Raw genomic sequence first — 16,752 nt, forward strand, 5'->3', positions numbered from 1 at the left:
CATTTCATTTTAGCTCTGTTTTGACTTAGACAAACTGCTGAAGCAAATATGTGGCTCTTCAGCTACTAAATGATCCACTATGATCACCAGCTAGTTGCTATTTTTGTATATCTGCTATTTGGCACTGGGCATGTACTATACAGCGGGTTTATCAGAGTTTGTCAGATGCCTTTTGCTCTTCAAAACAATACTATACGAGCAGTGAGAGCGAACTGAAACGGTAAAGTTGAAGGCCATAAAACCAAAACAATGAGCTGAAAGGCACTAAAACAGTGATCATTCTTTGTGCTTCATCACTACAAGCAACAGCTTTCGTATTACATGTAGTTTTTGATCAGTTATCAATGTGCAGCTTCAAAGAATGTCGTACAATATCTCTGATAATGAAAGATGTTTTCTGCAGAGGACATATTGACGTGTATGAAGTTCAACCGAAGAAACTGATGCAGTGAAGGATATCTGTTGAGGTTAATTTAATATAGAATGACGTTTGGCCTCTGCTCTGTTCACAGATTCAAAAATAAATACACTCCATGTTATTTATTTAAAATTAAAAAGTAATTCTGATAATTTTCATTTACAAGCATTTTCAATGTTTGAGCTGCATCTTATCATTTAAATCTCAGTTTGTTATTCTTAAAAATGTCTTTAAGATTTTGCTGTCATCTTTTCAGATGTCCTAAAATTCACTTAGATTCCTTTGTAATCAAAATTACTCAAAATGAAGAGCTGTGCATGAAACTTCTTAATTTTCCACCATTAATAATAATAATTTTTATCACTCAGAAACTGTTGATCACACAAGATGCATCTGAAAAGCACATCACTAATCTTGAACCTTAGAAAAAAAAAAATGAACTGAAGAGCATTGTTTGGGTGTGTAGAGGTCGTTTCTAATCAGTGCTTCACAAACCTGTCCCATAATCATTTAATTACTCATAATTTTCATGACTAACTGTATGAATACAGTTACAGCAGCCAATGGGAGAAGAGGGAGGACATCAAAAGAGGGTACAAGAGGAGGCAAAGGATGGTGTTTTTTCTCTGTCTGAGGAGGCTGTCCCAGAATTGTTGAGTACATAAGAGGCTCCCTGTGTGCGACCCTCTCAGCATTCAAGACCAGAGTGTGAGGGGATCCAGCTATTGTAAGTTTCTCTGTGTGTTGTCTACAGAGAGGGAGAGCGAGAGACAGAGAGAGAGAGAAAGAGAGCAGCAGCCGTCCCTCCAACTCAAGTTATTTGCTCCAGCTTGAAATCAGAGGTGTACTTTAAACTTGAAAACATTTCTATCCACAGCTACCTTTCAGCTCAGCAGAGCTCATCTTACTCCTTCAGCTCCACTGTCTTATCCAGCCTCATCTGCTTTCCCGTGGAACTTAACAGGATCAGAAGAGGCTGCTGAGTGTTTATCGAGTGGTGGAGCGGTCAGAGGCAGCCAGAGTCATCATGGCCATGTCCCAGGAGCGGAGTGCGTGTCTGGGGCTCTGGGTGCTCCTTTTGCTTGGTGCAGGCATGGAGGGAGCTGTGGAGGGATGTAGCTGCCACCCAGCACACCCACAGCAGCTATTCTGCAGCGCAGAGATCGGTAAGTTAAGTCAGGTTAACTGGAGAATAACTTCGTTTCTGTCCGCTCTGATAAGAGTTCATAATATAACTAACTATATAACTAGAACTAAATACTGAAGCTGCTGCATTTCACTGTAGTGACAAACTGAAGTTCTTTGGACTGTGAACAGTAACAGTAACCCAAAAGGATTTTTAATATGGGAGGAATGACCCTCCTTCTTAACTAACTGATTGACAATGGGGCTTATTGATCAACTTAATTAGATTTTCTGTGAAGGAAAAAAAAAAATCAGTGTAAACATGTTATGACAAGAACTGCTCAATAGAGCTCCAGGGCCGAGCTTTTCATTATAGTAGATTGAAGAAATCGTATTAAAATTGCAATTATAATCAGTTTTATGCAGGAAAATTTCGCAGCCTAAGTTATTAAAGCACTACATAGTTAGTGGACTAATCACAGATTTATATGAATTATAAAATTTGAATTGATACACTACAATCCCCCAGTATTATGATTCGAAAACAGGGGAGCTTGCTGCCTGTTTTTTGCAACTACATAGTTGGGCCTTGGTCTCAGTCACAGAAAAACAAACCCTAAAAAAACAATCAGATTCAAGTGGCCCCGGCCTACTTTGTGTCTGTCTGTCTGTCTGTCTGTCTGTCTGTCTGTCTGTCTGTCGGGTTGTCTGCCTGTTTCTCTGTCTGACGCCCCACATCATCCAGTTCTTTCTTGTCTAAGCACAAGCCAAAACCAACACTCTGCTCTGACTTTGAGTACTTGGCTCCAGACTGTGGAAAGCTGGAGTATGTGCATCTGTCAAAGGTTACACTCCAGCAGAGGACAGGGACTGACAGAGAGAGAACGTAGACAAAGAAATTGCTTTTATGGTATTTCAGTCTTGTTTTCTAATTGTTCTGGGTCTGCTCCTTCAGAGCACTCTGAAAATGTGTCTCAAAAAATAGTCAGTAAGGAATGGAGGCTGAGACCTCTTTTTGAAACCGCCATAACGCCAAATTAGATCTGGGTTATGAGAACACAATGAGAGTATTTGGGGCAGTGTTTTTAGGACAGGCTTTTATATATGAAGTGTGTCATCAGAGAGTGAGATGGAGGTTCTGCAAGTATGATTATCCTGTTTAGCTCCACTGAACAATTGGAGCTTCTTGTACAGCCCTGACGTTGCAAAGTCCCGATGTGTTAGGCTGGAACGGACCTGAACCAGGTCCCACTCTACACTTTCTGGTCTACTACACTGCTAGAGCACTGGGTCCAATTCTATAACCATCTTTTGGGCTTTTGTTCTGTTGTTTTCATTGGCCACATGAGAACCCAAACGCTGTCACAAAAGCAATGCATGCTGCATGCTGTTAGAGTGTAAATCATGGTTCAAATATTCAGAAACAGAAACAGACATGTTATAAAGAAATGCAGCTTATTAGCAAATGTTACATGTTGAACCACTTTTTCTCAGTTTGTATCCATTTGAACCACTGGACATGAACAAAATGGAGTCCAATTGACTGTACGTTTAACCCGTCCCCTGAAAGGTGACTGTCCAATCATAGCTTAGCAAATGTAAATGTGATTGAGCAGGTCTGTAAAGCTTTGGATTTCCCGTCGTGTTGAAATGGTGTGCTTGGGAATGTGGCAATATTCATTATCCTAAGAGTTTGGAGGCCTGTGGCTTTTTATTATATCTCTTCCAAAAGCAAAAACACAAGAACTAAAGTGTAAAGTGTGGTTATAACACGAGCTGTTAGCATTAGCTAGTTTGGCTGACCAACTTTCTACCTACAATAGCGGCACTAACAGCCCTTAACTTATCATACTGTACTGCATACAATGGTGGGGTTAACTACATCCACTCTAGCATCATTGAATACATGTCACCACAAAGTGCATATTTAACACTAGTTTAATGGGTTCTTCATTTTTCGTACAAGCCAGCCAATCGAGGGGTTTTCAACCAAATTCATGAATTCAGTGATAATGGGTTAGCCAGCTAGCAACAGTAAAATATGTTAGCGACAGTCAGCTGGCAAAAATTGTCGGTTACCAGCCAGAGTTGAGAGGCAGTTTTTCCTCTACGTCTTGTTTCTAGAATTTCTAGTGGTAAATCTGCCACAATTATTATAGTAAACTGCATATGTGCTTCACAGCTTTACGGGCATATCAACAGTAACTACGGGGGGGGCGGGACTTCACGAATGGTCAATTAACCACAGGTTCTTTTGTAATTGGATCCCGTTTCATCGGGGTCTGCCTGGGTCTGCTTGGGTTAGTTTTAAATGTATGAGTCCACCTCTGAATGGAGGCAGTGGTCCTTTTCAGGTGGGCTGCAACTTTTTGGGCCCATGAATAACAATTAAGGAAAATCCCTCACTTACACTAAGTGTGTCTAAGAAAGCATTTCATTTGGTGGCATCTGTGATAATACTGTCCTCGTTGTTTTCTAAGCACAGAATGGTGGTGGCCTTTAGTTGACCTGACAGTGTTGTCAGAGTTGATGAGCTCTTTGAATAAAGCTGTACTTCTGACTAATATCCCATCTGGACAAACCTTGGACGATTCCTTGGCCATGTTTGTGTATTTGAGATTGTGTGTATGAGTGTGAGTGTGTGTGTGTTGGACGGAGGCCAAGCCATGCCAACACAGCCTACTCCATCTCTCTCTCTTTCTTTCCCTCGCTCTCCCCACTTCATTTCCATGTCTATAGGCTTGGTCTAATGGTCTGCATACTAACAATATCAGTGTGAAAGCCCGCTGACAGTCCAGCTTTGTGAGCATGACAAGGGTGCCGATTCATCAGGGAGGGGGGAAGTTACTTACTACATCAGTTCTCATGGTACAAGTTTGCAATATTTCTCTTTGGTTATGTAGCTGTGAGGCACATGCACAGCCACTTTCACTCTGCAGGCCTGCCTGTCCTTATTCCTGTTCATAACACAGCTGCAGCAGCTGAATTGAGTGGGTAACCTAGCCTGCACAGTTCAGAGATGTCGAGGTGGGGGGTAAACATTTCAGAGAATCTGGGCCAAGAGAATAATTTTAGAGACAACACACTTAAGATGAGCTCTGCTGTTCAGTTATTACGTGTAATTTTTACAACAAATATTTCCCACTGCCCAAAAACTATTATGTCTAGAAGGTGATCCAACCCAGATTTTTTCAGTTTTATCTGGAAAGGGCACTGTTTCTCAGTAAATGATTAACACCACTGATCCTCTGTAGTAAAAAAAAGACTGCATTATTCTTGGTATATTTTGCGTAGAGCAACTTCTGTCCTCTTCTGTGTTGCTCTGATTTACAGCCAGTGCTCAGCCTGTCAGCTATTTGATCCTCACACAGAGCACGGCTGTGTGGGTGTATTACTTATCATTAATAGGCCACATAGACCCATTACTCTGCTAAAAAGGGAAGATTTAAGTGGGGTGGCTAGTTTGTCAGTGCACTTCATCTACTTTCAGATATGCTTCTGCTTGCCAAAGGAAGTGCAGATCAAAGAGATGACCTGGACAAAGAGTGCAATAATATGATAGTCATCATTGGTATGAGTATTTCTGTGTAGTGGGCCTGACAGCCTGATTCAGTGGTGTAATCATAGTTGAAGAGGAGGGTTTACAGATGTTTCAGTGTAATGTAGAAGTGACATCGACATTTATGAAAATAATATTTGCTGCTTTTATTTTGAATGCCATTAACTGGTGCTGGAAGAAGTATTCAGATTTTCTCTTTTCTTAAGTAAAAGGTACAATGTAAAATTACAGATTATACTAAATCAGAACTAATTTGTAAGAAACATTGTTCAAACCTGCCTTATTTTCTCACTTCTGCAAATCTCAACATCAGTATCAGCCTGAAAAATCCAGCACTGATCAGGCTCTAATCACATATATCCTGCAAGCACAATTTTACTTGAGTATGAAGTATGAAGATATCAAAGGCAGCAAAAGGTACCTTCGAATCAAAAGTTATATTCATTATGCTAAATATTGTTGATATTTAAACCTTTATGCAGTACTTTGATATATAGTATAGGAGTTACTATATGTGTTTAGCATGCAAAAAATGGAAAGGCTCAAGCTCAAGCACCTCAAACTGCCAGCTCCAGCTATGCCAATATCTCATTAACTGAGCACAATGAGGATTACTGCAAATGTTTCCATGTCACACCAATGTACTAACCAATTAATCAAACTGAGCTCTAAATCTTTCATTCATGTACTTTTTTACTGACCTTGTAAGGTCAGACACATTTTATACAGTATACTTAGTCTGCCCACCTTTGTGATTTCTACTTCACTTGGATCACACTTTATCAAATACAGCAGAGGTGTTTTGCTGTATAGCCACGGTCTGTTTGAGCCCCAGGCTATGAATTATGCAGTACAGAAGAAGAATGAAGTATATGAAAGTTACACTGAGCAGGCATCTTGTGCTCTCTGACAGTTTCTATAAAGTGAGCGTCCCTGGACCAGCTGTCTCTCTGTGGGCGATGCAGTGCACTCTAATTAAACTATAACACTTCACACTAGTTCGCATTGACTTTCTGTCTTTCTGTATTTGTTTGTCTGCCTGCCTTTCTATCTCCTAGCGTGTTTGACAAGTCATTTTTTTTAGATATGTGATGAGCGAAAAGCAAAAACAAGGACGGTTTGCGTAGCTGTGTGACAGGGTGAGGGTTAGGATGGGTGCTGGGTCGCACTTTTTCTCCCCCTCTTACACTGTAGTTTTCTCTCTTTAATGGATACACCAAGGTCACTTTCTCCATTTCTGCCTCTCTGTTTCTTGCCTTCTCTTTTTCCATCTTGCTCTGGTGCATCTACAGGGGACCATTTGCCGACAAGGAATGACAGTTATGTAGCAGCATTAATGGGTATAACCTGTAAAATGTTCATTTCTCACCAGGTCAAACATGAATGATATTTAAGTAATAATGTTCATGTTGATGATTATTTACAAAATGAATTATCATTACAAAATCAATTATCTTCACTATGCCCTGCCTCTCTTTGGTACTATTGCTACCCTACGCCTGTCAAGCTTTTCCCTCTTGCAAAGCACAAAATGCAGTTTACACTGACAATGGAGGCAGATTTACCACCTGAAAATGTGTGGAATAAAGAAACAGTGTTGCTCTTGTATTTCAGCGTGGAGTTTGCTGATAACACAGTTTAGCTGCTGAGCTTACTACAGACTGGGACAAGACACGGATTAGATTTATTGCTCATGTTTTCAAACAGTATGTTTTCACTTTAGGATGAGAATGAACCAATGTGTTTGGCGAGCGTAATGCTGAGTCAACCTGGAGTTTCTACAGTGTTAACTTCTCCACATCCAATAAGCAGGACAGAGCTGCTTGGAGTAGCTCCCACTGTGGATGGGACCTTTTTTCTAATGTAGTATGAAATGTCCCTGGCTTGAACATAACACTAGGTTACTATTGTAGGCAGATTACATTAGAGCACACAAACTCACCGTTTAATCCAAAACCATCCACACTCTTTATATAAGAAATATCCCTCTTATATCCTTACTGCTGTTTTATGTATGTGCATTGCTCTGCTGTGATGCCACCGCTTTTCTTTTGGTTGTGTAGTTAAAGCACCTGTTGGCCCTGTTCAGAGTTACTGTGGATGTTTTGATTGGAGGGGTTAGAGTTAACCTGAGAGAAAACTATAATAGTAAACTTAATTACATTTGACTGATTGTGCCACAGCGGTGTCATTAGTTTAAAGGAAACAGTGAAATTAATTTGTCAGTCAACATAATGAGTAATGCAGATGTCTAAAAGTGCAGATTTCATGGGTTTGATGGAAGGAAAGAAGTAGCAGTGAAGTCTGTAATAATGCTGTTTGATTTGGCACAGTGCGGACTGCATGTTGTGGTCTGTGTGAATAAAACAGACAGCACTGACAATATTTTAAGTGCAATTTTATCTCCAAATGACAGGTTGTAGAATGACACAACTTCACTGTTAGCTTCCTGTTGAGAACCACAGACCAATTATCCTGTTGCTTTACCCTTTGACTTGAATTTCGGCAGGATGAAATAATGCTTAGTCGCCACTGTGCCAGAAATGGTTTGGCTCAAGTTGAGTGAAGTGTGTGTGCTGTGCATGTGTGGTGTGGTATATACTGTATACGTACGTGTGTGTTTGTGTGTGTGTATGGAGTGTGTGTGGTTAATGGGAGTGTGCAAGCAGAGAGCTACTTGTTATTCCATGTGGGTTTTGATTTCCCTCCCAGAGGAGAGGAGGGACACATCCGGTATCACTACTGAGAGGGACCGCTACACTGTCTGCGTGGGGAGAAAGACGAGTGACAAGCGAATAGAAAACGAGGAAGGAGAAAGAAAAAACATCTATCTATCTATCTATCTATCTATCTATCTATCTATCTATCTATCTATCTATCTATCTATCTATCTATCTATCTATCTATCTATCTATCTATCTATCTATCTATCTATCTATCTATCTATCTATCTATCTATCTATCTATCTATCTATCCTCTAATCTATTGATCACATTCATACATAGTTCAGAATGTTTTCCATTTTCTCTGGCATGTAAATCACATTCTTATCTTGCCTCTTGTCTTTATTTGGCATTTCAATTAATCTTAATCCTCCTTTTCTTCCTCTCTTTTTCTTTTTTTCTTTTTTTGACAGTGATAAGGGCAAAGATCTCTGGAGAGAAAATTGTGTCGCCTAGCAACAGCTCCTCACCTTACATGAAGATGATCCAATATGAAATCAAAATGATCAAGGTGAGATCTCTGGACAGCAGTAACGGCTGTTGCTGGTGCAGACATACATCATCTTTATTGTTTATGCTGCTGTGCATGGCTCTATTTGTGCGGGTCTTGGCTGCGTATAAGCTGCACTAACAATCAGTTCAGATCTCATACATTTCTTAAATGTGTATAACAGCAGAAAAAGTCTAGTTTATACAGTCTAAATGTATGCAAATGTTATTCTCTACTTGACCTTATTGTGTTTATACGAGCACTGAGTGGGACTATAAACTCTGGATAAGAGCGTCTATTTGATGACAGACTCAGAACGCTTTATTTTGAGGAGATGTAAAGTTGTTCTTATGATTGCTGCTTTAAATTGCTGCTGCAAATGCTGTACTTTATTTCCATCCACTCCACTCCACTCTCCTCTCCCTGTATCTTTCTGTTTCCAGATGTTCAAAGGATTTGACAAAGCCAAGGACATCCAGTATGTGTACACTCCAGTCTTCTCCTCGCTGTGTGGAGTCAAACTGGACTCCAACAACAAAGCAGGATATCTGCTCTCAGGTACAGTCTGCAGTGCTCAGCTGTTGTGTTGCACTTTCACTATGTTGTTTTCAGGAGGAACATATAGTGGTCTGATAGCAGCAGGACTTTTTGTCTCAAATGGCTCTTCTTTTAAAGGAATAGTTCAACATTTTAGGATACATGCTTATTTTCTTTCTTGCTAAGAGTTAGATGAGAATATCTATACAACTTCCTTATCTGTGTTTTAAATATGAGGCGACAGCCAGCAGACAGTTAGCTTAGCTTAGCATAGCATAAAGACTGGAAACTGGTCCATATTGATAGGAAGAACCAGGCTAGCTGTTTCCCCCTCTTTCAAGTTTTTGTGCTAAGCTAAGCTAACCATACAGATATGGTATTCATCCTCTTATGTAACGTTTGGCAAGAAAGCAAATGTGTGTATTTCTAAATAGCCTATGTTAAACCATATCTTCCAATGTGTAGATGTGTTGTAAACATTGCAAAATATTATTCATATTGATGTCAACCATAGCTGTATTACTCAACGTGAATGCTATTAGCAGTGAACTAAAACATTTAAATTGCCATGTTGTGATTACTAAACAGGAAGTATGTGGAGTGATGGGAGAATTTCTATTGGCCAGTGTGACCTAGTGGAGTCCTGGGACAACTTGTCACTGTCACAGAAGAAGAATCTTAACTACAGATACCAGATGGGCTGTGAATGCAGAGTGAGTAAGGACTGTTCACTCTCTATGCATACATATTTTTCTTTGTCCCACTCATCTGTCTTAGAGAGGCCTCGAGAAAGCAGCAGAGCTTTTGCTTTCTCGAGGCCCCTCTAAGACAGATGAATGGGACAACGGAGCTGCAAAATCAGTTCTCAATTTCTCATCAATTTCTCTAGGCCTCGAGAAAGCAACAGAGCTTGATTTTGCAGAAAGGTCCCTCATCTCATTCCTCAATCATGCTTTAACTTTCGTTACATTTCAGAACAAAAGATCTCCATGTGAATTGTGATCTTTTCAACACACCGCCTATAGGCACACTTGAGTTAACAAAGCTCTCATTCGTAACACAGGGGGAGGCCAACTTCAAGAAAAAATAATGAGATCGAGAGTGTGAGCAAACCATGAATCAAAAACTCTTCTCTCCTCAGATCAACACCTGTTACACAGTGCCGTGTGCGTCCACAGGAGAAAACGAGTGCTTGTGGACTGACTGGCTGCTGGATAACAGCCTAAATGGCGAGCAGGCTCGACAGTACGCCTGTATCCGCCGCTCTGACACAACCTGTAGCTGGTACCGGGGTGGACCTCCACCCGAGAAAGACTTCCTGGACATGAGTGACCCTTGACCTGTAATTCTGAAATTCATTTTACTCCAATTCACTCCTGCAAAGTCCCAAGAAACACTTCCTGCTTTTGCTTAAGTAGCTCAAATTTTGCGTGCAAAGTAGCAACTGATTTCATCGAAAAATTGGCTGATCTTTACGTTCAAGGGAGATTTTAACCCAACTTTGAGCTTCTGTTGGCAGAGTTCAGGTGGTTGCTACAGCAATGCTAGGAATATTTTCATAAACTGCAGGGGCTTTCTACATTCCTCTGACTCATTTTCTCACTCACACATATTCCACTTCACTTGCTGTTTTCCACAGAGTAAGAATAGCAGCAGAACCATCCACTGCATATTATTCACCCCCGAGTGAATCTTTTCTTAATTTCTGATGGCCTGATGGTAAATGCATAACCTTGAGAAATACTGGGGACTTCATATTTGTTTATGCATAACTTACAATAGGCCACGTATTAATTTGGGCTATGCATTTACTGAAAGAAGTATAAAGAAGTTGGACATACTGAAAAACAAAAAAGCTTCCATTATCTTGCTTGTATTTAACATACTGCAAACAAATCTTCTGTACACTACATTTTTGCAGGTAGACTGCCTCACTGCCACCTTTGCCACACACACTCTGGTGTTGAATTTTTACCTTTATATATGATCAAATAACTGTCCCATGCAAATTAATATAAATTAAATTGATATTGTATATATATCAAACAAAGCAACACCAGGCATTCCCCAATTAATTATGTTTTGACATAATCTGACATATGAATTATACACGACCATAATTCTTGTACATCAAAATCATCAGTTTATACTCTCAAAAACTGCTGAGAATGTAAATATTGTACTTCAGTGAGAATTAACATTTTAACAGGATTTTGTCTTATATAGCGTAAAACTTGTTATCTCGTGGTTTAGTGTGTTTAGTTTCCTTGGTACTATTTCCACTGCCAAAAATCTAATCCAGCGCTTTAACAACAGCACTGCCACCTGTAGACGCCGAGCCACCTCTCGTTCGAGGAAATGATGTGACAGGACAAGGTTCAATTCCCTTTTTTTTTAACTCCTTAAAAACAGGAAGCGGACTCTCCTACATGTTCATGGTCAAGAAAACATAGTAAAAAACTTTGGTACAAGACGTTAACCAACAAAAAGAGAAATAACTATTTTCATGAAGGAGATATAATTAGTGATTTAATTGTTGTTTTATAGGTATTATTTAATATAATGGTTTATTAAAAGACCCAAATCTGAATTGACCCCTGTCTTGTTACTGGTCTACTTCACTGAAGTCATACAGATTAAAATACATCATCATTTGCTATCTTCATGTATGAGACACCGTGTAAAAATCATACTATGGTCCTATTCAGCAGTAAAATATTTAAGTGTAACCTGCACAATGCAGTAATTTGCCTGATTTGTTTGAAACATACGATTCTGAATTATGCTAATAATTAAATTCATACATTCATGAGTGACATAATAATAATGCAGAATAACTGTATGGCTTTAGTGAAGACTTATCAAACAATTTCATGTTTGTTTTATACTGAAAGCATTGTTTGGGTTTGTATTTATGTCTCTGTTTCTGTCTAAATAGAGTTTTCTATTTCCATGTACCAAAAAAGATTGTATATAAAATGTCTCAATGGAAAAATGTGGCACTGGCTCTTTTTTTTCCTCTCTTCAATAACCCGAAATGTTAGAAAATAAAAAGTAGTGTACATTTTTATGCAATAAATATGATAAATTGTATTTTGGAAAATAATCCAAAATTAAATATTTTTGTATTTTACCCATGATATCCTAAAATCTACAGTGCTTGGCAGACAACATAGTCTCTTGCTTTCAGAGAACGTTGCATTGCACTGGGACAAATATTGTGAGTTTGCTTCAGGGTTACCGGCAATAGACAATGTATGAACATAAAAATAATAATAAAAAAAACAATCTTACCATGTCTTTGTAGTTGGGGTAGAAAGTCTGATCAATGAGAGGGAACTTATCTGGTCCCAGCTTCTTCTGGTTACTGACCAGCTGGGAAAACTGGTGCAAGGAGGAGAATAAAAGGAGAGAAACACAGCAAGAGAGAGTCAACTGCAATTTGAGCAGGTAGTTGGATGAGTCTAGGGTGCATTATAACAGATACTACAGTACAGTGCAGAAGAGGCACGTTATTTATGTGGTAATAATCAATATCAGTGTAATGTTTTTAAAAGTGTGCTTCGAGCCATACACAGTCAAATGAGAATAAGAAAAATCCTCCAAATGCTCCAAGCAAGCTCCATTATTACCAACATCATTCCACATCTCCACATCTATGTCGAATAGTCAATAAAATACTTTGTAGGTTGTTGCAGGTGTAAATTGGTTTTGCTGAAACTGCTTACAGCCCACGGTTTGTCACAGAGGTTGTAGATGGAGTCCAGGGAGTTGACCGAGGCGATGCCCGCATACTGCAGACCGATGATCAAGTTCCTGAAATCCTCGTTCTGGGCCATGCTGAAGGCGTGTTGACGCACCAAGACAAAGTCGGGCTTGAAAGACCTGGTGTGAGCAGCAGAGGGAATAAAGAAGACTGAAATAAGAATACATTCATATTTCTAGTCCCAGTGTACCTCACTTACATCAGTATTTCGTCACATAGCTAGTGCTGTTGCAAATAATCTAAATAATTTATTTTGTGACTATGTGAATCTGGCCTGAGTCACCAAACGCTGTCAGCCAAAAAGGTCAAAGCCCGGTTATTTGATAAAAACAGACACTTTTGGATGGCAGATGTCACTAACTATATATGGAATAATAATATATATATTTTTCCACTGAGGATGATCTGGCAGTGAGAGAATAAGTCTGTATGGCTACAATAATTAAGTTGGACTGAAAAAGACAATGGAGTGTTCATATCTGTCATCTCAGAATAGACCATCATCTGTGAAGCATTTCTACTAAGGACTCTCTGGATGGCTAAATCAAAGAAAACAGGGCCTTCTTTTTCCTGCACTACTACATAACTATTTAAACACATGGCTTCATAACATGTGACTTTACAAACATCTCAGTGGCACATCAATCTATGACACAAATAGTATCATTCATAAGTGTAACCTGCTTGTTTAAAGCTTTGCTTCTTTGTCCTGCTTTCTGCCAATATGTCAATATGTCACCTCCTATTTCCACATGGAGTTTTGTTCCAGTATGTGACACTCACCATCTAAAAACAGATTAAAGAAAGCTTTCTCGTTGTTGTTTTAGCTAGGATTTCAAAAACTGTGCACCCCTCTGGCACCGCTGTGCTCTGGTAAACAAGACAAGCCGCCCTCTTCTGCAACCACACGGCTGAGCAAGAAATCAGTTTTGCTTCAGTTGGGTCCTCACCCTGGGTGATGCCACATACTTCTTTATTGCATTTAAGGTTGTACTTTTCTGAGTAAAATTGTGTTTCAAACAGCCAGAAAGAACAGAAACACAAGGATCTGGGGCTCTCTAACAAAATTGAGCAGTGAATCTTGAGAAAAATGATTGATGACTCTTAGTGTTTCACTCAGTAAGACAATAACAGATAAGTGGAGGTGGTTGTAGAGTTAATTAACTTAACACAAAAGCTCTAGTGAACAGACACAGCTCATATTGTTGTACAGGAAAGTGTCTCTCAGGAAGGATGTTAAAAGGAGGGTGGTAAAATTAGTCTCAGTTCTTCATGAGTAGTATACATGAATATCAAATAAACACACAGACAATGCTGTCCTGGGGCACATGGCTGGTGGAAAAGTAAACGTCCATCACAGAGACCTGGGGTTTGATTCCCAGTAGCTGTACGACCAGCAAACACAACTGCAACTGCACAAATGCACTAATGGCTCCTTCTGACTGGACAGACCTTGTTTTATTTTAAGTACTGATACAACAATAAGATGATCAATAGAATCGATACAAAGAAATGGATCAGTTTCTCATTAGATCACGTTCTGCTTTTCTGCTGCTGTAGAGCATGTGTACCAGCAATCAAATGGTCACCTCACAGAATTAAGGATTTGTTATTTACCAATAAAACCTGTTATGTGTTTTAACACGCATGCGATGAAGTAATTCAGAAGTAGTCTGTTAATGATTCATCCACCCCAATTATGACACATTGCTCTCCCCTACACGATTATGATGATACATGTTTGGAGACAACATGGGGCACCAAAACATGGCAGATGGTTGTTCATTTCCTGTTTCCTACCAACAGTTAACATTATTTTTTTAAAGCATGACCACGATCAGTCCTTATACACATCTTCATTATTGTAACCATGTCAATGAACGCTACTGAAGAGCCTGGCCTTCAAAACTGGACAGAAAAAACACAGCTCAGGAACTCTCAGAAGAAATAAAAGACTAGCCGGTTAAGGGCAAAAACAATATTTGGTGCGGTTCAGCTCAGTGAAAGGTTGATGGTGATAGGGCATGACTCCTGTTATTTTTTTCCTTTTGTCTCTGAGTGTGCGTATGTGAGAAAGGGGAGTGTGAGGAAAAACAGGGACAGACGAGGAAGAGGTATGAGAAAAATGAGAAAAAAACAGAGTAAAAGAGATGTAGAGAGGGAGTGAGAGAAAAGAGACAGGCAGAGAGAGAAAAATCTGGCACAGTGTGACCACCACCAGCTCTTCATGCACCAAGAATACTAATCAGACACTCCAAGGAACTAAAAAAGACTCTGGTGGAGAGGACACAGCAATTAATGTGACTGTAATCTCTTCATTACTGACAGTAGACTGCAAAGATCACATTGGTCACAAGTCTTTATTTAATACCCTGAATCAGAGTTCAACCCAAGCCCCATCAGCATGGTCATCTGAACTAACTTTCACTTTGGAGTTTTCACTAAACACGTAAAAACCAATGCTGACAACAAATATGAGGGTATATAAAGGTCTGCAGCCATGTTATTTGTGCTAAATGCTGACGTTCCAATAAATAAATGCTATGTTTACCGTCTCCACCATCTTAGTTTAGTGTGTTCACATGCTAACTTTTGCTAATTAGCACTAAACACAGAGTACAGCTGAGCTCCATCCAGTAGTTGCCGAAATATTTGAAACAAGTCACAAAAAAACTGAACTTTGATCTTGTTATTATCATTTTGCGGGTGAATTAAGATTAAAAAGGAGGTGAAACCGACAATAATGGTCAAATAGGTGAAATAGAAAAAGAAGTTCTCTGCAACCTGTATGTTGGGAACAATTTTCAAATTATCTCTTGAAGCCCTTTTATGAAATATCATTACCCTTACCCTCAGTTACATAGACATTTCTATTTCTCAGCTGAATGTAAACGTGCATGACTGATCATATGGAGGTTAACACAGACACTTCCTCTGTGCCATAAATCTACATCAGTGAATCACATGGTTGCACTGGACAGTACCCTCATAAAAATGAACATGGGAGCTGTGGTTTATTTTGAATCTTTTCCACACTACTGCCCACATATCCAGTTAATGCTCACTAGCGCAGTTAATGTGTATCATTCCAAAGCTGAAATTAGTTCCCAACAAAGGCACCATTTTCCCTTGTTTGAGTTGTGATTGCTAAAAACTACAGTGCCCAGATGAGTGAAGAAATGATTAAGCCTTTGAAAAAATACTCTATATTTACTGCCAGTTTTTAAAGATGAATGTTTTCAGTGGGAACAAATAGGTTTGGAGCTGGGAGTATTGAGGGACAGACTGAAACATTGTTGGTTTGGATCTTTATATGGGACTTGTTTACAAGAAGAAAAAAATAGGATAACACAAGGTTAATCCTTTAACCTGTGTGTTGCTGTTCCTATTTACATACAGTTTGGTGGTTAATTCGCTATAATCCTTGTGTTGGTCCACAGCCTGTTTTCTCCTTTAGCACCAAATACACTGACTGATCAGGCTCCAACTGCAACTTTTACACTAACCTCTGCTAAATGATATGTTTCACACAAATAGTTCTTTTAAATTGCAGGTCACAGATATCATTTTATCTTTTTGATGCTTTTACTCAACACTTGTTCTTGCAATTGTAATCAATCAAAAAATCCCAAATCTAAAAAATGACAAGAGATAAGAATAGAGATATCAGCGACTGGAGAAGATTACATCTTCCTCAGGCTGAGAGTTACTGAGCATCACATGGCCTCCGAGCAAAATGACTGCTTCAACTTGAAATCGATGCAATTAGAGGGACAAATGTAGATAGTTAAAAACGTCCAAGTCTGAAAAGCCTGCAATGATTCCAGACAGGCAGACAACAAGGCAGACTGAATTATGTTACAAACTCATAAATTCTCTCCACAGCAGGTCCATGTTTGGGTGAGACCGAGGCCATGAAGTGCTCAGACGACACGTGTTGTAAAAGAATAGTGCTTCATGAAACTGTCAGGACAGGTGGACGTGAATCATTCTGTCTACTGCAATGAATCAAAAAGCTTCTCTGAATCCACGCTATCTTGGGCAATGGTCACTGTTGACTGCATGTTTGTGTGTGGGCATGTGAGAACCATCCCCTCATTAAGCATAATTACAGGGCAGAGATCCTGATTATC

The 16,752-nt window shown here is 39.4% G+C and overlaps 2 protein-coding genes across 5 annotated transcripts in view; one reads left to right on the forward strand and one right to left on the reverse strand.

Moving 5' to 3' along the window:
* The window catches only part of syn2b (synapsin IIb), a 77,655-nt gene that overhangs the window by 13,905 nt on the left and 46,998 nt on the right, over positions 1-16,752 (reverse strand). For all 4 annotated transcript variants that reach the window (XM_070845060.1, XM_070845045.1, XM_070845053.1 and 1 more), the window contains exons 4-5: positions 12,582-12,738; positions 12,148-12,237 (exon numbers count right to left, since the gene is read on the reverse strand). In XM_070845060.1, coding sequence (XP_070701161.1) covers positions 12,148-12,237; positions 12,582-12,738 — 247 coding nt within the window. The remainder of the gene's footprint in view (positions 1-12,147; positions 12,238-12,581; positions 12,739-16,752) is intronic.
* Positions 1,305-10,555, forward strand: LOC139214625 (metalloproteinase inhibitor 4-like). The gene is made up of 5 exons (XM_070845525.1): positions 1,305-1,584; positions 8,240-8,337; positions 8,760-8,874; positions 9,442-9,566; positions 9,995-10,555. The coding sequence occupies exons 1-5, from the start codon at positions 1,446-1,448 to the stop codon at positions 10,190-10,192; spliced, it is 675 nt and encodes a 224-aa protein (XP_070701626.1). The 5' UTR covers positions 1,305-1,445; the 3' UTR covers positions 10,193-10,555.

The sequence above is a fragment of the Pempheris klunzingeri genome, chromosome 2 (assembly GCF_042242105.1).
Source record: "Pempheris klunzingeri isolate RE-2024b chromosome 2, fPemKlu1.hap1, whole genome shotgun sequence".
NCBI classification, from domain to species: Eukaryota; Metazoa; Chordata; class Actinopteri; order Acropomatiformes; family Pempheridae; genus Pempheris; species Pempheris klunzingeri.

Excerpts from the sequence above, each read along its gene's own strand:
- LOC139214625 (XM_070845525.1), top strand. The coding sequence starts at position 1,446 with ATGGCCATGTCCCAGGAGCGGAGTGCGTGTCTGGGGCTCTGGGTGCTC. Across the intron at positions 1,585-8,239 it reads ATTCTGCAGCGCAGAGATCG|TGATAAGGGCAAAGATCTCT; the intron begins GTAAGTTAAGTC and ends TTTTTTTGACAG. Across the intron at positions 8,338-8,759 it reads ATGAAATCAAAATGATCAAG|ATGTTCAAAGGATTTGACAA; the intron begins GTGAGATCTCTG and ends TTCTGTTTCCAG.